Below are 23,161 nucleotides of genomic sequence, written 5' to 3'. Positions count from 1 at the left end.
GTCATTTCTTGTGGTGTCATTTGTCCCCACATGTAGTAGCAGGAATGGGTAGTCATCTGTAGGTCTGAAGAGTCCTGATATCCTGTCAGACACATCTTTAATTTTTGCACCTGGAAGACAGCACATTTCTCTTGAAGTTATATCCGGTCTGCAGATAGCGGCCTCTGTTCCTCTCAAAAGGGAATCCCCCATGACCACCACTCTCCGTTTCTTCTTCACAACATTTTTCTTTCTCCATCCTGGAGGACTCTGAAGGCGTACAAGGTTGCTGTTTGTTGGCAAAGTCTTATCCTGATGTATTTCTTCATCATTTTCCTGCGTGAGAGCCTGGTACTGGTTTCTGAGCAGTATGGGTGCTGACTGCCTCCTGATCCTCCTGCTTCTCTGGCTCACATGTCTCCATTCCTCTGTTTCTTCAGGTGCACTTCGAATTTCTTCTCTTTCTGTAACATGAAGAGATAATTCTGCTCTGTCCAAGAACTCTTCACCTTCCTTAATGATCTTCAACGTAGCCAACCTCTCTTCGAGATTTTGCAACTTTTCCTCCAACAGGGACACAAGCTTGCATTTGTGGCATGTGAAGTTTGGCTTTTCCACTGGTAAGTCTGTGAACATGTAGCAAGAAATGCAGCTCACCAAATGGCTCCTGGCCTCTTCCATCTTGAGATTTCTTAAAAACGATGAAAGATGAGCCAAAATTCGCGTGCCGATAGGCGCGCGGTTTTTCCGATTTCCTCTTTTCAGCTGCAACGGCCAAAACCCAGTGATCGTTGAGCTTGCGGAGACTCTTCACTTATCCCAGAAGGCACTGGGAATATGCAAATGATCTCCTCAAGACTCTTCCCCTGGTTTTCCGATTTCCTCTTTTCAGCTGCAACGGCCAAAACCCAGTGATCGTTGAGCTCGCGGAGACTCTTCACTTATCCCAGAAGGCACTGGGAATATGCAAATGATCTCCTCAAGACTCTTCCCCTGGTTTATTATGTAAGAGCAGTAAAAAACATATAGCCCAATGACATAATTTAAATATATAAATTATACTGTAAAATGGCCCCACATATAGCTCCAAACTGTATAATGTGTTCACATGATGCTCCATACAGTATAATGGCTCCACATGATGCTCTATACTGTATAGTGGCCCCACATAATGCTTCATACTGTATAATGGCCCTACATAATGATCCATACTGTATAATGGCACAACATTGTTCTCTATACTGTATAATGTGCCCACATAGTGCTCCATGCTGTATAGTGGCCCAACATGATGCTCCACACTGTGTAATGGCCCAACATAGTGATCCATGCTGTATAATGGCCCCACAATGATGCTTCATACAAGTATAATGGCCTCATAAAAAAAATACTATTCACCTTTGCCTGTTCCAATGCTGATCTGGACTCTTCATATATCACAATCCTACAGAAATAGCGCCGCCACTCTCCTCAGCCCACGTGCCATCCCCCTACTCAGAACACATGCAAATTGATGGGATGGCATGCGGCCTGATGGGATGGAGCGCTGCCTGATGTGATGACATGCAGCATGAAGGGATGGCGGGCATGCAAAGGAGAGTGACAGCGGTGCTAGTGATGAGGGAGATGGTGAGCAGGCTGAGAAGAGTGATGGCGATGCTAGTTTTGAGGAGATGGCACGCATGCCCATAGGGAGGGCTCTTTGTGCCACCTCTGGCATGCCTGCATTAACTCAACTCGCCGTGTTTGGAGGAAGAGAAATACTGCCTATGACCCAAAGAACACCGCCCCCACTGTCAAGCATGGAGGTGGAAACATTATGTTTTGGGGGTATTTCTCTGCTAAGGGCACAGGACTACTTCACCACATCAATGGGAGAATGAATGGAGCCAAGTACCCTAAAATCATGCGTGACAACCTCCTTCCCTCTGCCAGGACATTAAAAATGGGTCATGGCTGGGTATTCCAGCAAAACAAGACCCAAAACATACAGCCAAGGCAACAAAGGATTGACTCAAAAAGAAGCACATTAAGGTCATGGAGTGCCCTAGCCAGTCACCAGACCTTAATCCCATTTAAAACTTATGGAGGGAGTTGCCAAGCGACAGCCTCAAAATCTTAATGATTTGGTGATGATCTACAATGAGGAGTGGACCAAAATTCCTCCTGACATGTGCGCAAGCCTCATCATCAACTACAAAAAATGTCTGACTGCTGTGCTTGCCAACAAGGGTTTTGCCACCAAGTATTAAGTCTTGTTTGCCAGAGGGATCAATTACTTATTTCTCACTACAAAATGCAAATAAATTAATATAATTTATAAAATGTGATTTTCTGGATTTTATTTTTGATATTTTATCTCTCAAAGTTAAAAATTGCTTACTCTTAAAATTATAAACTGTTCATGTCTTTGTCAGTGGGCAAACTTACAAAATCAGCAAGGGATCAAATAATTCTTTCCTTCATGGTAGTATAATGCAGCCCCCATAGAATATAATATACCCCCCTCAAAGACTACAATGCAGTCCTACAGTATTAAGACTACCACGTACTTACTCAGTGATATATAAAAAAATAAATACAATACTCACCTCTCCTCCTCATTCCCCCACTGCTCCAGGCTCTGCAGAGCATCTTAGCAGCTCCACTGCCCAGCACACAGCATGGTGCATGATGAAGTGACGTTAGTGTCAGAGACAGAGGGGAATGATGGGAAGGAAGCATCATCTGACTCTTTCTCCTCCATATTGCTTTCAACTTTTTCGGCATCAGGCCCCCCTGACTCACGGGCCCTATAGCGGCCGCATGGTGTGTCCCTATTAGCCACACGCCACTGGCTGGGAGCCACTCGGGAAGCAGGGGCCTTAGGCAGCTGCCTAGTCTTCCTGACCCTAACGCCGGCCCTGCTTATACTTTGGATAGATCATCAACAGCAGGTCTGACATTTGCTGAGGGTCCTATCAGCTGCTAGCATGTCTCGGTAGCTAGAGAGGAGTGGATCAAGCAAAATTCTAATTTAACAAATATCAAACAAAAAATGGAAGTATATACCATAAGAATGAAAAAGACTTTTTATTGTGTTAAAACTAACAAAATAGATAAATGTTAAAAATAGTACTCATGAAGTGAATCAAAAACAGAGATACAAAAATGCAAAGAAATGGCTGCCAACAGTAGGATCACTGAAGACACGACTTTGGGGTAAGAGTGCAAATAGCTAGGTGCATACAATATATATCCACAGTAAATATAGAGTAATTGTAAACTTCATATAAATAATTTAGGTAAATATGCACAACAAAAAAATAAATAATTGCTATATTTCCCAAAGTACATGAACATCAATAATAGTAAGTATTATCTTCTACTAACACCCCCCATTGAAGAAACCTACGAGAAACGCGCGTCGGGGAGCCCTTGCCAACAACAGGTCAGGTATTTGTGTGTCAGCTGTTATGTTTACTTAAACTATGCTATCTCTTCTGACCAATAGATTCTATCTTTGCTTACCTTTTTGCACATTAAGCATATGCTAACTAAATTATGAGACTTATCAACTAAATAATCAGGGCTTTTAGCTTATTATTTTACCATTTGGTAACATTTCTACTCAGAGATTTTTTATGCATGACTAAATAGGAGATTTAATTATCCCTGCTAATAGACATCTATGTTGTATGCACTTTGCACTTTATAGTTCTTTCTTGGTAGCTTATTTGCAGCTCTGTGGTCTCTATTTTTGTGCACTTTAGATAGATCATAGAGCTTATATACATAAACATTTGAAATTTAAGCAGCTTCATCTCAAATCGCCTTGTTTTTGTACTTACTATTATTGATGTTCATGTACTTTGGGAAATATAGCAATTATTTATTTTTTTGTTGTGTATATTTACCTAAATTATTTATATGAAGTTTACAAATACTCTATATTTATTGTGGATATATATCGTATGCACCTAGCTATTTGCACTCTTATCCCAAAGTCGTGTCTTCAGTGATCCTACTGTTGGCAGCCATTTCTTTGCATTTTTGTATCTCTGTTTTTGATTCACTTCATGAGTACTATTTTTAACATTTATCTATTTTGTTAGTTTTAACACAATAAAAAGTGTTTTTCATTCTTATGGTATATACTTCCATTTTTTGTTTGATATTTGTTGCATTTAGGAAGTAATTAATAGGCCTAGTGCAAGATTACAAAATTCTAATTTAGCTGTTCACGCTTTTTTTTTCTGGGGAAATTTGATTTACGGACAAGTTATTTTATGCAAATGTAACATCCATTATTATGTCCAGGGGGCCAAGCCATCATCAAAATCATCTCACTCCAGCACATCTTTTTTATTCCAATTTGTCCAACCAATGAATACAGTAGAGCACATGTTGTTGAAATATTCCAAGCCAAAAATGTAATTTTTTGCAATGCATAAGGGAAATCCGTGGCTAATCCGCAACAGTATTTGCATATATATATATGTGTTATGCTGCTGATTTGCCACTGTATTCTCTCCATATGAAATAATACAGATGATTAAAGTACTTTACAAACTCCCTATACTTACTTCACAATATTTTTGTAATGCAGAGTTTGGCTCAAACAGAATTGTAGTCTTAGTAAAGAAGAAGGATAAAGATATCACATGGAACAATCTTAAAGGCAAAAAGTCCTGTCACGCCAGTATTACTGACAACGCTGGATGGAAAATTCCTCATGCCCTAATTTATAAGGAAACCAAAAATTGTGACATTGGTGAGTATCAACTCTATATACTGAAAATAGTTTATATCTATATGTAACGGGGTCTTCTGTGCTGTAATACCTCTTACATTACCACCCCTTTTCTCAGGAGGTCCACTCTGCTTTTCCTCACTTCTGAATGAAGGACGCTGGTTTGAAAGGCTTTGTAACATGGGAACACATAAAAGATCACTGCTACTCCAAGTATTTCCAGTGTGACAACAATCGGTCTCAGAATATATACATACAGAGGGCAGGACAATCAATGTGTGTCGTGCCAGTAGATAATAGGCTCCAATTAAGACGCCAGACGTACATTACAATAGCCGTGGGATTTACAAAGGTGTGGGGAGGTCAGAAGTGGGATATCTTGTTTACCTCTGCCCAAGGGGTCGCAGACGGTCGGTTGCTGCATTAAGGGCATACATCTCCTATTCGGTGTGCTGGGGGCTTCTGTAACACGGCTCCCCCTTTTCAGCAACGCGATCGGCATACACAGTCTGATCCTTAACAGATCGGCTTGGGGATGACCGAAGTCTATGGGGTTGGTACAAGTTCCGTTTGTCAACTTAGTCCATCGGCATTACCATTTTGTTTGCCTTGTCTGTAGTGGATGGTGAAGTCTAGAGGTTGTAGGGCTAAACTCCACCGCAATAATCTGGCATTGTCTCCAGAGACCCGATTAAGCCACACTAGGGGATTATGGTCCATTAGGAGGGAAAACTGTCATCCATACAAATATGGTTGTAAATTCTTGAGTGCCCATACTACTGCCAGGCACTCCTTCTCGATGGCCGCATAGCTTACTTCGTGGGGCAATAGTTTCCGACTCAGGTAAGCTACCGGGTGGTCTTGACCGTCCGGCCCGACTTGGCTCAGCACTGCCCCCAATCCAAACATAGAAGCATCTGTGTGAACAAGGAAACGTTTAGTTGGATTGGGTGCGGCCAATACCGGGGTATTTGTGAGGGCGTCCTTTAGCTGGCGGAAGGCTTCCTCACACTCGGGGGTCCAGGTTACCTGGCGGGGGAGGTTCTTATGGGTCAGATCAGTAAGGGGCTTGGCTACGCTGCTGTAGTTGGGGACAAATTTCCTATAATACCCTGCTGTCCCTAGAAACGCCATGACCTGGGTTTTAGTGCGTGGGGTGGGCCATTTGGCTATGGCCTCAATCTTGGATGGTTTTGGTCGCTGTTTCCCACTTCCCACCCAATGTCCTAAATACTGAACCTCTGCTTTGCCCACGTGACACTTGTTGGGGTTCAAGGTGATTCCGGCCTTGTGGATCCTGGCCAATACTGTCTCTAGGTGATGTAGATGCTCATCCCATGTCGCGCTGTAGATGGCGATGTCATCCAGGTAGGCACAAGCATAGTCCTGGAGACCATCCAGAAGCCGGTCAGCCTGCCTCTGGAAGGTCGCAGGGGCATTCTTCATCCCGAATGGCATAACTCGAAACTGGAATAAGCCGAATGGGATGACAAATGCAGAATTGGGAATAGCATCAGGACTTAGGGGGATCTGTCAATAGCCTTTGCATAGATCGATGGTGGTCAAATACTTTGCCTCCACCAGCCGGTCTAACAACTCATCCACATGCGGCATGGGATACGCATCCGTCACCATTTTCTCCTTTAGCTTGCGATAGTCTACACAAAACCGGGTAGTCCCATCCTTCTTGGGCACTAACACTACGGGGGATGCCCAGGGACTATCTGACTCTTCAATGACCCCTAAACACAACATCTCTATTATATCTTGTCGCATCCCTTCTCGTTCAGACTCAGGGACGCGGAAGGGGGTTGTCTCAGGGGGGTCTGATCCTGGGTCTCAACCTTGTGTTGTGCCAGGCGGGTGTACTCCGGTCCCTCTGAAAACATCCTCTGTCGTTGCCTCAACAACGCCTCTGCCTGCTGTCTCTCCTGGGGCCCTAGGTTTTCTACCAAGTGTAACTGGTCCCATATTTTAGACTGAGTCCTCTCCCCTAAGACATCAGGCAAGGGGAATCCTACTAAATCCTCTGCTTCGGGTGCACAGATGGCCACTACCTCTTCAGGGTGCTCCCGGTAGGGCTTCAGCATATTCACGTGGAACATGCGGATAACACTGGGGTCGTCACAATCGGCGACATTGTAGGTGGTGTCGGCTATTTTCCCCACTACCTGGTAGGGCCCCTGCCATGCAACTTTGAACTTGTTCTGCCTAGTTGGTTCTAACACCAGGACCTTCTGTCCTATCTCAAAGGTGCGTTCTCTGATTGGCTGCTGGAATGTGCACACATTAAGTTATTACAAAAAAAAAAATTACTCTCCGCCACTCCTCTGACCTATACACTCTCCCTCCCCTCTTAAAAACATGTCCCTCCCCCGCTCATCATACAGAACCACTATCCTAGCCAAATTCATAACAAAAGCATTAGTGGAAATGCGATCATTTACAGAATGGTACCCGAATGTTGCCGACTAGGAGGAAAAAATGCTCAGGTAACCGAACGCGATTCTGAATGTACTACGTTGGTGCCGAATTTGAGATTATTGAATGTTTTCCGAATAAGTTCGCTTATCTCTACTGGCAATAGCAAGTGTGATGTTATTTAACAAAAAGCACTTCTCAACAGTTAAATCATTGGTCGCTACCGTAATGAAAAATCAAAAGGCTAAGGCTGGTTTCACACTAGCGTTTTATCGCACAGCGCATCGTGCGCTATCGGGCGCACGCGCAATGTTCCCCTATCTCTAACATGGTGGTCGCAGGGTCTTGCTATTGCACGCGCTCATCAGCATTTAGTGTGCGCTAAGCATTTTACAGGTGTGCGCCCAGACGCGCCGTACGCTACATGTTGCATTTTTTCTTCCCCCTACATTGTTAAAAAAATAGCGCACGCACGTGTGCGCACAAAAATAGCATTACAGTCTATGGGGTTGCTGACGTGCGCTTTGTGCGCGCACGCGATTTCAGTAAAAAATGTCTAGACACTTGTCTAAACTTCCCCCTAAACAAGCCACATTGTTTAGGAGGAGTGTTGATAAAAGAAGGTGTCTTCAGGGCCAGACCAATACTCTACAGACAGCCTTGCAGAGACCAGACAAGAACATAGAAAAGCCTTCCAACTGTGGATTCAAGTTCAGAAGCCAAAATGTGAGTATTCTTCAACATAATGTCTGTGTGTCCTGTACAATTTTATAATATACTAATGTATTTTTTGTTCAAATTTCAGCATGTCTTCTTCTGGATCGGTCTATTCGCCATCTCGGCAAGAACTGGCCCAAGCTGATCGTGAGGTGAGGATGTTGCTGCCTTTGGGTAAGTTTAGCTGCCTCTAGAAATGTGTTATAATTTTTTTTTTCTCTTTTACAGACAACGGACACGGCCAGTGAAGGTGAAGTGTGGGAGCAGTCTGAGCAGGAGCAGTCTGAGCGGGAGCAGTCTGAGTGGGAGCAGTCTGAGCGGGAGCAGCGTAGCCAAGTCGTGGCGAGGAGACGCAATGTTAGTATATAATCTCTACTTTTTTCTTTTTTTCTTTATTTTCATCTTTTATCTTGCTTCTTCTCTGTTTCTTTATCTATCTTTTTCATTCTCCAAAATTACAAAGATTCTATTTTTTTTTTTCTAGGATCCACAAGGGATGATGAAGAAGTGTACATCGACAACGAGCACCTGATCCGCCTTGTTAAGGAGCGTATCCCGTTGTGGGACAGCCGTGACCAGCAGTACAAAGACACAGTGGTGACCCGGCAGCTCTGGAATGAGGTGGCCGCAGTGATGATGGATGGCTGGGACAGCGCCTCTCCAACTTCAAAAAGGGCGTTCAGTAAGTATAAAGATGCTCTGTGATACTGCATTGATTTTTGGTCCAGATGGTGCTGGTGTGTTTGTGGCAAGATATATTCTTGCATCAAACACACTAATGCCTTTTGGAAAAGAGTGATTGCTTTTTGTATTGAGCTGCTGTCTTGAAGCTGCATTGATTTATGGTCCTGATGGTGCTGGTGTGTTTGTGGCAAGATATATTCTTGCATCAAACACACTAATGCCTTTTGGAAAACAGTAATTGCTTTGTGTATTGAACTGCTGTCTTGAAGCTGCATTGATTTATGGTCCTGATGGTGCTGGTGTGTTTGTAGCAAGATATATTCTTGCATCAAACACACCAATGCCTTCTGGAAAACAGTGATTGCTTTGTGTATTGAACTGCTGTCTTGAAGCTGCATTGATTTATGGTCCTGATGGTGCTGGTGTGTTTGTGGCAAGATATATTCTTGCATCAAACACACCAATGCCTTCTGGAAAACAGTGATTGCTTTTTGTATTGAACTGCTGTCTTGAAGCTGCATTGATTTATGGTCCTGATGGTGCTGGTGTGTTTGTGGCAAGATATATTCTTGCATCAAACACACCAATGCCTTCTGGATAACAGTGATTGCTTTTTGTATTGAGCTGCTGTCTTGAAGCTGCAATGATTTATGGTTCTGATGGTGCTGGTGTGTTTGTGGCAAGATATATTCTTGCATCAAACACACCAATGCCTTCTGGAAAACAGTGATTGCTTTGTGTATTGAACTGCTGTCTTGATCCTGTTTTCACTATTGCTCCTGATGATACTGTTGTTTTGGCTGCTACATATATTCTAGCAGGAAACATAACAGTGTCCTCAGGATTAACAGTGACTGCATTGTGTATAGAATTTTTTTGTGCTGCAGCATTGACTCTTTGCAAAGTTCTATCAGGTGTGTGTGCTGATAATTATGTTGCCTTCAGTGCATTGTCTAACGTTTTTTCTTTTTTTTTCCCAACATTGAACAAAATCCGCAAACGTTGGCGCTCGATGAAGGACCGCTTCAACACTGATGTTCGTGTTGAGGGACAGGTTCGCAGTGGCTCAGCGGCAAGGCGCAGAAGAAAGTACCGCTATCATCGTGAGTTGGCTTTCCTGAGACCGGTCCTTGCCAGCAGAGCGTAAGTATTTTTACTTTTTTTGTTATTACTATGTGCTTTTCTATTACACAGCTGATGCTTCTTGTTAATGCATGATACTAATGTTTTCCCTTTCTTTCCACAGCACTTGGAGCAGCACCCTGCAACCTGTCCCAGGAGCGGTTCTTCATCGATCGACCTCGGACCCGTCCCAGCCATCCGACAGCCAGGAAGCATTTTGCAGGTCAGCAACACAGACAGCTGGTGACCAGGAAGCTGGTCCATCAGGTGTTCCCCTGTCCCAGGTCTCTGTCACTGGTTATGCGGGCACTACCCGCCAGCGGCAGAGGGCCTCGGACAGGCCTGTCATGCCTGAGTTCATGTACTTGAGCGAGGCCTTTCAGGCCAGCCTCAAGGCGCTGTCCGCCTGAGTGGAAAGCGATTTTTCCCTGATGGAACGTGGAACATGGAACACCGCTTCCACTCTGTCGACCAGCGCCTTGACCGTCTGGAGGCCGACCTCAACAGACCAGCGCACCATTTTTTCAGTAAAATTGAACAGGGCATGGCGGAACACCTTAGTCCTGAGCAACAGCTGAGTGTGTTACAGGCCTGCAACAGTGCTTACTTGCAGGCTATGCAACAGAATCGGTATGTGCAGCAGTCAGTGGTGTCATTTCCAACAGTGCCACCGCTGACTTGCTAAACCTCCCTACCGACTTCTGCTGCATACCACTGCAGGGCCACCTGCATTCCCAGCGAAGCCGGACACCAATACACCACCCCAAGTCTGAGTGCTGATGGACACTCCTCCGCCACCACCACTATGGCAAGCGCTGCTCCTGTATGGAGCACCACCACCGCCACAGCACCACCTGCTTGGAGCAAAACCACCACAGAACCTGCTTGGGCCACCGACACCACCAGTCAACATCAAAGGAGCACCGCCAGCACTCCTTAGCAAAAGAGAACAGCCAGCACTCCTCATCAAAAGAGCACAGCCAGCACTCCTCATCAAAGGAGCACCGCCAGCACTCCTCATCAAAGGAGCACCGCCAGCACTCCTCATCAAAGGAGCACCGCCATCACTCCTTATCAAAGGAGCACCGCCAGCACTCCTCATCAAAGGAGCACCACCAGCACTCCTCATCCAAAGAGCACCGCCACCAATTCTCCTCCACGGAGTCCCGCCAGAACTTCTGGTCAGATCACCGACACGCAGCCTCCTTCTAGGAGCACCGACACGACTACATCTCCAAGGATCACCGCTACTTCTTTTGAGCACCGACATGATTTTGTCTCCTCGTATGACATCCACCGCTGCCACTTCTATGAGTACCGACACAACTTTGTCCCCTTCTAGGAGCACCGCCACCACAGACCAGCAGAGTGGTGACCCGCATTCGATATTTTACAGGTCAACACCATGGTCCACCATCTCCAAGCGGTCGAGCAAAGTAAGGTGTTCAAATGGTGGAAGTCGGTCCAGGCAGGATACTTCTGCGCCAAAGAAAAGAAAAAAAAAAACTTTGTTCGTCCATCCACCCTCTCCTCCTAATGTGTCTCAACCTGCCTCCATGTCCATTCCAGAGCTCCCTTCCCCCAGTACTTTCGTCACCCCTTCTCCTAAAACCCCTTCCTCAACCTCCAGCCGTTCCTCGTCTCTCCACACCCCCAAAGTACCCCAGTCTTCCCCCAAACGTCATTCCTAATAAAATCTTTTTTTTTTTTTTTTTGTAAAAATAAATGTGCAATTCTGCTTTCAAAATATTTGGATTGGTTACTGTGTCAATCGCCGACTACACACAGCGCCGTAAACACACTGCGCCGTACACTTAGCGTTTTTGCCGCCAGATATCTCCATTACTGAGACATGTTTCTTGTGTCAGTCTTGGAGATTCTTGTGTCAGTCTTGGAGATATGTGTTGTCAAAACAACCAATCTATATGACTTTTCTTTTCCACAGCAGTCTCTACATTCTTGTAATATTGCACAGACTGGATCCAGCAGGGTTCCCCAACTCCAGTCCTCAAGGGCCACCAACAGATCTTGTTGTATGGAATTCCTTTTTTTTTTGCTCTTGTGAAGCAGTTATCAACAGAGATATGGATTTCCTTACAACATGATCTGTTGGTGGACCTTGAGGACTGGAGTTGGGGAACCCTGCTGGATCCAGTCTGTGCAATACTCCAAGACTGTAGAGACTGCTGTGGAAAAGACAAGTCATGTAGATTGTTTTTTTTTATTTTTACAACAATTTAGTTCTAGACTGACACAAGAAACATCAGTAATGGAGATATCTGGTGTATTGCACAGACTGAATTGAGCAGGGTTCTGCAGCTCCAGTCTTCAAGGCCAACAAACAAATCATGTTTTAAGTAATTCCATTACTCTGGTGATAACTGCATCACCTGAGGAAAAAAAAAATTAAATCCTTAAAATATGATCTGTTGGTGGACATTTATGACTGGAGTTTGGAAACCCTGGCATAGAGGATGGTGTTGAGTGCAAGGCATATCTATTGTTACCTTGCCTATTTTGTACCATCATCATTTAACTATTAGAGATAAGGCAAGGGACTGTAGATATACCTTGTAATTATCCACATACTCTATTCCGTGTGTGTTGAAGAAACTGATTAATGATGGTGAAAATAAATGTTATATATACTTCACAAATACCCTGACCTTGTATCATCATTACTATCACACCTGGGCAGGTGAATACACATGAGTTTGCACCTGCAGCGTTGCTTAACGCTCCATATATTTGAAGAACAGTGTAGTGATGCTGCAGTTTAATGTGTATTCTCCTGCCCATTTGTGATAAATTTGTGAAGTATTCGTCACTTCAGCATGACACCAGGCCTGGGTATTTTACCAGTGTGTTTTCAAAATCCAAGCCACAGTGCTGATCCTACAAATAATATTTATAGTCACGTTTCGGTGTCATAAAAAGTGAAGTATGCCAGTGAATCCAAAAATCACTATTTGTAAAATCGGCCCATGTGACACAAATATTAGTTGTATTATCTCCACGGTCGCTGTTAATTGAACACACACTGTAGAGATTATAAAGGTAATACAACTTGTGTGTGTATGTATAGTTACCTAGTCAGGAGTATTAGTGAATTCATGATGCACAAAACACAGCATCATAAATTCACTGGTACACCTGGCTACTTGCTAATAGTATTGGGAGTGTAAAAACACAGAATGCAGTCAGTACAGGTATCAAAACAGTGTTTTTTATTAACATACCAACAAGACAATTTTTTTACACCATTTGCTTTTGCTCTACACCCGTCCTACATCTGAGTTGAAGTAGGCCGCAAATTGGTCCCTCATTTGGCCAACTTCAACGGATGACCTGAGAGGGTGCTGAGTAAATTCAGGCAATGGGTTAGGAGCTGCATCATCAAGATCTAAGTTCGGGTGCTCTCTAGCAATTACAAAATTATGTAGAACTACACACGCCTTCACCACCTCATCCACTGTTTCCAGTTTCAGATTAATGGCTGTGCCAAGCGCCATCTAGATACAAGTATACCAAAGGCACACTCTACTGTTCTCCTGGCCCTGGTCAGCCTGTAATTGAAAATTCTTTTGTTGTGGTCCAAGTCCCGGCTGGAGTAGGGTTTGAGCAGGTTTTGGCACATCTGGAATGCTTTATCACCAACCATTACAAAAGGCTGTGGGGAACCTTCAGTGTTGGGAAGAGGCCGTGGCATGGGGAAATTGAAGTGGTTGCCATACAACCTCCTGCCCATGTCCGAGTTCTTAAAAGCCATTCCCACGGCCAAATGCCCCAATGACCACAGCAATAAACATACAGTCTGCATCCGCAATGGCCATGAGTACAGTAGAAAAGTACTTTTTATAGTTGTAGTACTCAGAGCCTGTTCTTTTGGGCTTGATAATCCGGATGTGTTTCCCATCCACTGCTCCCAAACAGTTGGGGAAATTGCATACAGTCCAGAATCCTTCGGCGATTTCCAACCACTTTTCTGTGGTGGGCAGGGGCATGAATTCTGGACAAAGAACGTTCCACAAAGCCCGGCAGGTGTCCACTACAATTCCAGACAACGTGGAGATTCCAATACGGTACTGGAAGTGCAGTGAAGAGAGGGTCTCTCCAGTAGCCAGGAATCTGTGACACAAGCAAAAAAAAATTAATATTTGTGTATAGGGATTTTTGTACACACCTAAAATTCAATAAAAAAAAAAAAATATATACGGTATATCTGCAGCCTTTTGTTAAATACATGCCATAAAAAATTACCGCAGCCTTTTGTTAACTACATGGCAGAACTATAATTCTGCCAGATTTGGAAGAGTACATGTCACAACAAAGAAAATTAGGCAGGCATTGGTTTTGCAAAACTACATCCTGTAATGTGACCAGGAGCCGTTCCTCAGGAGTAATCGCACGCCGGAGCTGCGTGTCCTGTCTTCGGATGACTTCTTGGACCCAACCAAGCAAATAGTTAAAGGTTTCTTGGGACATCCAGGTATAATCCGTAAATTTCTCCGGGTTTGCCTGTTGCTCACTGTAGAGGGTGTGGTATGCTCCACGGCTCTCCCGGAGTTCAATAATGGGATGTATCCACAAACGCCGGTGCTGCCATCTTCACTGCCTCTCTCTCTCCCTCTGTTCATGGCAAGCAATGGCATAAGCCTGAGCCATCCTCATGTCCAGATCCAAGTCAAAGTAAAAACTCTTCCAGCGCAGATCCATGTTTATCAAGGCAAATGCAAGCAAATGTGAAGAATTAAGCTGTAAACAGGGTCTATATAAAGAATTTCCATAAGACACGCCCACTGCTGTCCCATTGGTGGAGTGTGTTGCAAGAATTTTTCAAGGATTTTCCTCCTGTGAAGTGACACCATTGCGCATAAAAAATGCAAACTCATGAAAAACGCTTATAAATGCATAAAAACGCTGCAATTTTTTGTCGTAATGTGCACAATGCTACAAAAAACGCAGCGTTTACAAGCGTTTGCATGCGCTTTTCATGTGCGCTCGATACACTGCGCAAAAAGGCCCAAGTGTGAAACTAGCCTAAGACAGCGAGTGGGGATGTCTTGCGTTCGGATGCAACACTCACACTGTCCAGTTTCCGGCCTAGGTCAACTATCATCAAAAATAAGCAATAAGTTCACCAGCATCTTCAAAACAAGCACGGTGACTCGCAGTGTGTTTTACATGTCAGGTCTCCAATAAAGATGTCATGTCCTGCAAATACTGAACTTCTTGCATTAAACTGGCTTCACCCACGAGGGAAGTGATAGTTTGCAGAGGTCAGGTAATATTGTTCTTAGAGGGTAAAAATGACCATTTTGACCATTAGACCATCATTATCATAGCAGGGAAGGCCTGGAGGGAGGAGGGTTAAAGTCTACCTTTCATTTTGAACAGTTTTTAATATGTCATATTTACATATTAGAAGTTTTAATCTGTGGGATATAATAGTTGAGATTCCCACCACATGATAAAGCGAAGGGTAGAAGCTACCAGCCCATTTGTTTCTGATCAGTTTTGCTTGGTTTCCCTCCATAGAATAAATTCATAGATGGTCTGAGGCCCCTCAATCACAACTTCTGAAATGTTCATGATATCTGACAATATGACCTATGGCACCAAGAATCCTGTTATAACTAGTGTTGAGCGATACCATCCGATACCCTAAAATATCAGATCGGATGGTATAGGCCCGATACCAAAAAAGTATCAGGTATCGCCGATTCCGATACCGGAAGTCCCATTCAAGTCTATGGGACTTCCGGTATCGGAATAAGAAAAACCCTTTTCTGTCCTTGTACAGCCTCTCGGGGTGTGTACGGACCTTCCGGGGGTCTGTGCCGGCCTGCCGGGGGTCTGTGCCGACTGCCCGGGGGTCTGTGCGGACTGCCGGGGGTCTGTACCGGACTGCCGGGGGGCTGTGCCAACTGTCCGGGGGTCTCTGCAGGCTGCGGGGGTCTGTACCGGCCTGCCGGGGGTCTGTGCCGGCCTGCCGGTGGTCTGTGCCGACTGTCCGGTGGTCTGTGCGGACTGCCGGGGGTCTGTACTGGCCTGCCGGGGGGGGCTGTACCGACTGTCCGGGGGTCTGTGCGGACTGCCGGGGGTCTGTACCGGCTTGCCGGGGGTCTGTGCCGGCCTGCCGGTGGTCTGTGCCGACTGTCCGGTGGTCTGTGCGGACTGCCGGGGGTCTGTACTGGCCTGCCGGGGGGGCTGTACCGACTGTCCGGGGGTCTGTGCGGACTGCCGGGGGTCTGTACCGGCTTGCCGGGGGGCTGTGCCGGCCTGCCGGTGGTCTGTGCCGACTGTCCGGGGGTCTGTGCAGGCTGCGGGGGTCTGTGCAGGCATCGTCCGATGGGACTACAAGTCCCATCGGGCAATGCCTGCTACCATGACGGTGATTGACACATTAGCCAATGATGGGACAGTAGTAGTCCCATCATCCGGCTAATGTGCTGAATGTAAAAATAAAAATAAAAATACATACTACATATATGCTACATACATGCAACATACATACTACATACATACTACATACATACTACATATATACTACATGCATGCAACATACATACAACATATATACTGCATGCATGCAACATGCATACTACATATATACTACATGCATGCAACATACATACATACTACATATATACCACATGCATGCAACATGCATACTACATATATACTACATGTAACATACTTACTACATATATACTACATGCTACATACATGCAACATACATACTACATACATAATACATATATACTAGATGCATGCAACATACAAATATACTACATATATACTACATGCAACATGCATACTACATATATACCACATATATACTACATGCATGCAACATACAAATATACTACATATATACTACATGCAACATGCATACTACATATATACTACATGCATGCAACATACATACTACATATATACCACATATATACTACATGCATACTACATATATACCACATGCATGTAACATAGATATATACAACATATATACTACATGCAAGCAACATACATATATACAACATATATACTACATGCATGCAACATGCATACTACATATATACCACATATATACTACATGCATGCAACATACATATATACTACATATATACTACATGCAACATACATACTACATACATACTACATACATACTACATATATACCACATGCATGTAGTATGCATGTAGTATATATGTAGTATATATGTATGTTGCATGCATGTAGTATATATGTAGTATGCATGTTGCATGCATGTAGTATATATGTGGTATATATGTAGTATGCATGTTGCATGCATGTGGTATGTATGTAGTATGTATGTATGTTGCATGCATGCATGTAGCATATATGTAGTATGCATGTTGCATGTAGTATATATGTAGTATATATGTATGTTGAATGCATGTAGTATATATGTGGTATATATGTAGTATGCATGTTGCATGCATGTGGTATATAAGTAGTATGTATGTATGCTGCATGCATGTAGTATATATGTAGTATGCATGTTGCATTCATGTAGTATATATGTAGTATGTATGTAGCATGTATGTAGTATGTATGTATGTTGCATGTATGTGGCATGTATGTAGCATGTATGTAGCATGTATGTAGTATGTATGTAGCATGTAGTATGTATGTAGGATGTATTTTTTTTATTTTTTTTACATTCAACACATTAGCCGGATGATGGGACTACTACTGTCCCATCATTGGCTAATGTGTCAATCACTGTCATTGTAGCAGGCATCGCCCGATGGGACTTGCACAGAACCCCGCAGCCTGCACAGACCCCCGGACAGTCGGCACAGACCACCGGCAGGCCGGCACAGCCCCCCCGGCAGGCCGGCACAGCCCCCCCGGCAGGCCGGTATAGACCACCGCAGCCTGCACAGACCCCCGGACAGTCGGCACAGACCCCCGGCAGGCCGGTACAGACCCCCGGCAGTCCGCACAGACCCCCGGGCAGTCCGCACAGATCCCCAGCAGGCCGGTACAGACCCCCGGCAGTCTGCACAGACCCCCGGACAGTCGGCACAGACCCCCGGCAGGCCGGTACAGACCCCCGGGCAGTCGGCACAGACCCCCGGAAGGCCCGAACTGACGGCGCATCATGATGCACACAGACCGCGCATCATGATGACGTCATTTCGGCAGCCAATCAGAGCCACAACAGTGGCTCATTGCATTATGGGAACTTCCGATTCCGATATTGAAAAAATATCGGTACTCGGTATCGGAATTCCGATACAGCGAATATCGGCCGATACCCGATATTTCCAGTATCGGAATGCTCAACACTAGTTATAACTTTTCTTATGATAGATGGGAATTGGGTGTAGTGCAAAAGATTGCAAAATATAGAATGCTTGAGGATGCACTCACAATTTCAGTCACCCTCACTGTCAAAAAGTTTTTCTAGTACGGTATCTAATCTGTATCTTGTCTCTTTCAGTTTCATTCCATTGCTTCTCGTCTTTCCATGTGCAAATGAGAATAAGGATGATCTCTTTACACGGTGACATCCCTAATTCAGCAGCTGATCCTGCTGAGTGAATAAATGACCATGCTAATATGTCTCTGTCCCCAATAGGGTCCTACTTCAGTCAGAGCTGCGCTCCGGGATCCCCCATTGATTCCAATCTCTGCAAACTGTGTATTGGTGATCCACAAAACACCGAGGCAAATACGAAATGTTCTCTAAGCGACAAAGAGGCGTATTACGGCAAAGAAGGGGCCATCAGGTAAAATAGTCTAGTAAGATCAGTCCTATCCATCTTGCTCGTCGTTTTACGTCTACTGAAGTCTGATTGTCGGGTTTGCATCATAAGGTGGTATGATAGTATCATTATTTTTTTTTTAGAAATGACTAAATTCTTTATTCTGTTCACATAATTCATTAGTATATCTTCCAAAACATTTGGCTCACACTATAAGGCCGGAGTCACACTACCGTTGAATGCGTCTGAGTGCTATGCGAGAAAACATTGCATGGCAGTCGGCCCAGTGTTAATCTATGGGGCAGCCCACATCAGCATTTTTTTCTCAGATAATAATCTTTAATAATAATCTTTATTTTTTATATAGCGCTAACATATTCCGCAGCGCTTTACAGTTTGCACACATTTTCATCACTGTCCCCGATGGGGCTCACAATCTAAATTCCCTATCAGTATGTCTTTAGAATGTGGGAGGAAACCGGAGTGCCCGGAGGAAACCCACGCAAACACGGGGAGAACATACAAACTCCTTGCAGATGTTTTCCTTGGTGGGATTCGAACCCAGGACTCCAGCGCTGCAAGGCTGCAGCGCTAACCACTGAGCCACCGTGCTGCCCTGATAAGTTCGATGTGCATGTAAAATCGCAGCAGGCTGCGATTGGCACTGAGACTCGGCTGAGTCTTGCCAATGCAAGCCTATGGGTGAAAGAAAAAAAAAATAGCACAGCACTCAGACCATACAAGTGCTGTCCGATTTTTACGCACCGACGTCCTTTGAAAAGCCTGACATACACACAGATATACAGATGTCAGTGACACACATATATATGTATATACCGTATTTTTCGCTTTATAAGACGCTCCGGATTATAAGACGCACCCCAAATTTTGAGGAGAAAAATAGGAAAAAAACTTTATTTTTAATAAAATGGTGGTGCATCTTATAATCCATGTCTTATTGCTTTCCAGGGGTGGTGATGGAGGAGGCCGGAGTGGAACATTGCTGCTGGGATGAGGGGGTGTTTTGATGTGCAGCGTGCCGCTGCCGGTGTCTGTTACTGCCGCCGCCCTCTGTCCCCTGATGCTTGCCACCACCGCCACGCTCTGTCCCCCGGTGCCTGCTTGCCACCACCGCCGCACTCTGTCCCTCAGTGCTTGCCACCACCGCCACGCTGTCCCCCGGTGCCTGCTTGCCACCACCGCCGCGCTCTCCCCCGGTTCTTACCGCCACCACCGCGCTCTGTCCCCCCGGTGTTTGCCGCCATCGCCGCGCTCTGTCCCGTTCTGAGGGTACTTGCCGCGGCACTCTGTGCCCTGATGCTGCCGCTGCGCTGTCCGCCACCGCCGCGCTCCTGTCCCCCGGTGGTTTCTTCCGCCCCACCGCCGCCACCACGCTCTGTCCCGTTCAGCGTGGGGGGGTCTCTGTCGCTCCATGCCTGCTTTCTTCCTGGAAAATGGCCGCCGCGCATGCGCAGACGGACATCTCGGCACTGAAATCTCGGGAGATGAGATTTCAGCGCTGAAATCTCATCTCCCGAGATTTCAGTGCCGAGATGTCCATCTGCGCATGCGCGGCGGCCATTTTCCAGGAAGAAAGCAGGCATGGAGCGACAGAGACCCCCCCACGCTGAACGGGACAGAGCGCGGCGGCGGTGGGGCGGAAGAAACCACCGGGGGACAGGAGCGCGGCGGTGGCGGACAGCGCAGCGGCAGCATCAGGGCACAGAGTGCCGCGGCAAGTACCCTCAGTGGCAGCGCAAATGTATATCCTCTTTGTAAGATGCACCCCCTTTTTCCCCTCAATTTTGGGGGAAAAAAAGTGCGTCTTACAAAGCGGAAAATACGGTATATTACTTAGATAGATAGAAGAAAAGCCGGCAATTCAGCAGTCACGTAGTGTAAAATCACAGCAATGATACCAAAAAGGAGACTAACAGTATTAAAGCTCATCCATCATAGCATTACTTATACCCAAAGGAGAAATGGAGCCAAGAGCAATAAATGAAATATATAATTTTTATTGTTATCCAAAAATAGATAAAATTCAAATTTATAATGAATCAATCAGAAAATTGAATATTTAAAGGAATCAGCAAGACCTAGTTACCACACACAGATAAGGGAGGGTAAAAAATGGCACTATACTGACAATTGCATATACCCGTAAATTGGCCTTATATGATGCACAAAAACGTGTAAATGGTATTCAAAAATAATTACCCACCGAAAAATGAGGAGGGAAAATGTGCAATCAATATATATATATACAGTGCATGATTAAGTGATCCATAACCTGGACCTACAAAATAGACCAGGGAAAAAGTAATTTTAGCCTGATATCAGATGTGACTGCTACCATTATAAGCCTGATAGTCTGAGGGAAATGAGGTGATCCTGAAGTCAGATCTACAATGTAAACCACAGTCACGGGGGCTATAACCTGATACTAAATTTAACTGCTGCCAATAGTAGTGATTTAGCCAGAAATGGAATATATGCAATATATCTGACAGACATGAAATGAAGCCAGGAACCAACCTTTCTGTGAAGTGGGCTGTGGGACAGGCTACAATTTATTTTTCCCTGGTCTATTTTGTAGGTCCAGGTTATGGATCACTTAATTATGCACTGTTGCCCTTTATATGACTATTGAGAGATTGAGAGATATCTGGGCCCTTATATATATATATATATATATATATATATATATATATATTGTTTGCACATTTTCCCTCCTCATTTTTCGGTGGGTAATTATTTTTGAATACCATTTACACTTTTTTGTGCATCATATAAGTCCAATTTACGGGTATATGCAATTGTCAATATATTGACATTTTTAACCCTCCCTTATCTGTGTGTGGTAACTAGGTCTTGCCGATTCCCTTATATATTCAATTTTCTGATTGATTCATTATAAATTTGAATTTTACCTATTTTTGGATAACAATAAAAATTATATATTTCATTTATTGCTCTTGGCTCCATTTCTCCTTTGGGTACATAAAATCACAGCAGGAGCCGACACCATAGAGTAGAAGGATAACATACAGTATATACACATAGAATAGATAGATATACAGATGTCAGTGACATATACAGTACAATTAGTACTGTGTGTGTGTGCAGCTTACTGTAGATGTATTTAATTAATAAAAGGTTATTTTTCTGAAAAAAAAGGCGTGGGCTCCCGCATAATTTTCTTAACCAGCAGAGGGAAAGCCGATGCCTGGGGGCTGATGATTGTAGCTTGGGAAGGAGGTAAATAACCATGCAGCTTCCCAGTCTATTAATGTCAGGTCACTACTGTATACCTAACCTTTACTGGCTATTAAAATGGGAAACGGCAAAAAAGAAATGACGTGGAGTCTCCCTATAATTAGTAACCAGCAAAGGCTATGCAGACAGCTGTGGGCTGATATTAATAGCCTAGGAAATGGCCATGGATACTGCCCCCCAGGCTGAAAACATCAGCTCTCGGCCACCCCAGAAAAGGCACATCTCTAATTTTGGCACTTAGCCTCACTCTTCCAACTTGCCCTGTAGTGGTGACAAGTGGGGTGATAGTTGGGGGGTTCATGTCACCTTTGTATTGTCAGGTGACATCAAACACGGGGGTCAATAATGGAGAAGCGTCAAAAAAACGCCCCCATTACTAACCCCATAGTCATATCGTATAAAAGCATAGACACCCAGAAAAAAGTCCTTTAATTTAAAGAATGAAACAGACTCCTTTATAACTAAACCATACTTACGACATCGCCCATTCCAACAATGGAATTGTCTTCTGCAAAATAATTAAAATAAAAAACAACAATATTCCTCACCTTTCCACAGAGAAGAGGATAATCCTTGTCCCACGACGGGTCCAGCTCTTGTACGTCTAGATGGCAGGCTGCACGGTTGCATGTTGCGACCATACAGCCTGTCATCCAGCAGAGACATTGAGCAGCCTGTGCTCAGTGTCTCCCTGTGAACTCCTATTCCCTATCTGACGACACCATGAGCATAAGAAAGTTCTCCTGCTTGTGGTACCGTCAGACCGATCCTGAGAGTTCACAGCCAATGAACTCACTTCATCTATCTTACGTCTTCACGAGTGCCATGGGAAAATTTCCGAATGTAAATTGGATGCTAAGCGTGAACTATTGGATTGTACTCACATGACCCTCGCATGACCCTCTTACGACTCTCGTCAGTGAGAATCGGACCAGTTTTTTATGCGTTTAGTGTGACTCCGGCCTAAGGAAAAATAAAAGCAAAGTCATTAGGATTTAATAAAACTAGTGCAAAATGATAAAGGATTGATTTCATGATTATTTTTTTTTTTTGTGACTTTTACTTTTTGTCTTGTTATCTGTTGCACAAAATGAAAGATTTTTTTTGAGTCTTCCACTGCGCAGAAGCTAAAAATTATATAGATTTTGTAATTCTGCAGAGTACTTGAGGACATTTGTGCAAAAACTGTACAACAATTTAAAAAAGTGAAAATAATGAATTAGGCTAAAACAGCATTAGGAAAACCCAAACAAGAAACTAGAAAAAGCAGTAAAATTAACTTGAAGGTGCAAATCTAAAAAAGATGCTATCAGAACCATTTTTACTCAAAAACATGGCAAAGGCTATAAAAAAAATCAGGACCAAAAAGTTTTTACAAAACTTATCATGCTCAAATAACTCATTCTCTATCTTTCAGTGCATTTGTATTCAATATCTGTAGTAACCCCAAAATACAGTATGCAGCCAACTGTAATATTATGCAACTTGT

General features: G+C 44.2%; 1 protein-coding gene across 1 annotated transcript in view; it reads left to right on the top strand.

Annotated features, from left to right (window-relative positions):
• LOC141091144 (saxiphilin-like) overlaps positions 1-23,161 on the top strand; it is a 191,017-nt gene that overhangs the window by 148,290 nt on the left and 19,566 nt on the right. Inside the window, exons 15-16 of the mRNA XM_073576541.1 lie at positions 4,568-4,732; positions 18,267-18,417. Of these exons, the coding sequence (XP_073432642.1) occupies positions 4,568-4,732; positions 18,267-18,417 (316 nt within the window). The remainder of the gene's footprint in view (positions 1-4,567; positions 4,733-18,266; positions 18,418-23,161) is intronic.

Source organism: Dendrobates tinctorius, unplaced genomic scaffold (assembly GCF_039654945.1).
Source record: "Dendrobates tinctorius isolate UK_male_01 unplaced genomic scaffold, ASM3965494v1 ptg000049l, whole genome shotgun sequence".
NCBI classification, from domain to species: domain Eukaryota; kingdom Metazoa; phylum Chordata; class Amphibia; order Anura; family Dendrobatidae; genus Dendrobates; species Dendrobates tinctorius.
Note: the sequence above shows the minus strand (reverse complement) of the source record. Positions and strands in the feature narration are given on the sequence as shown.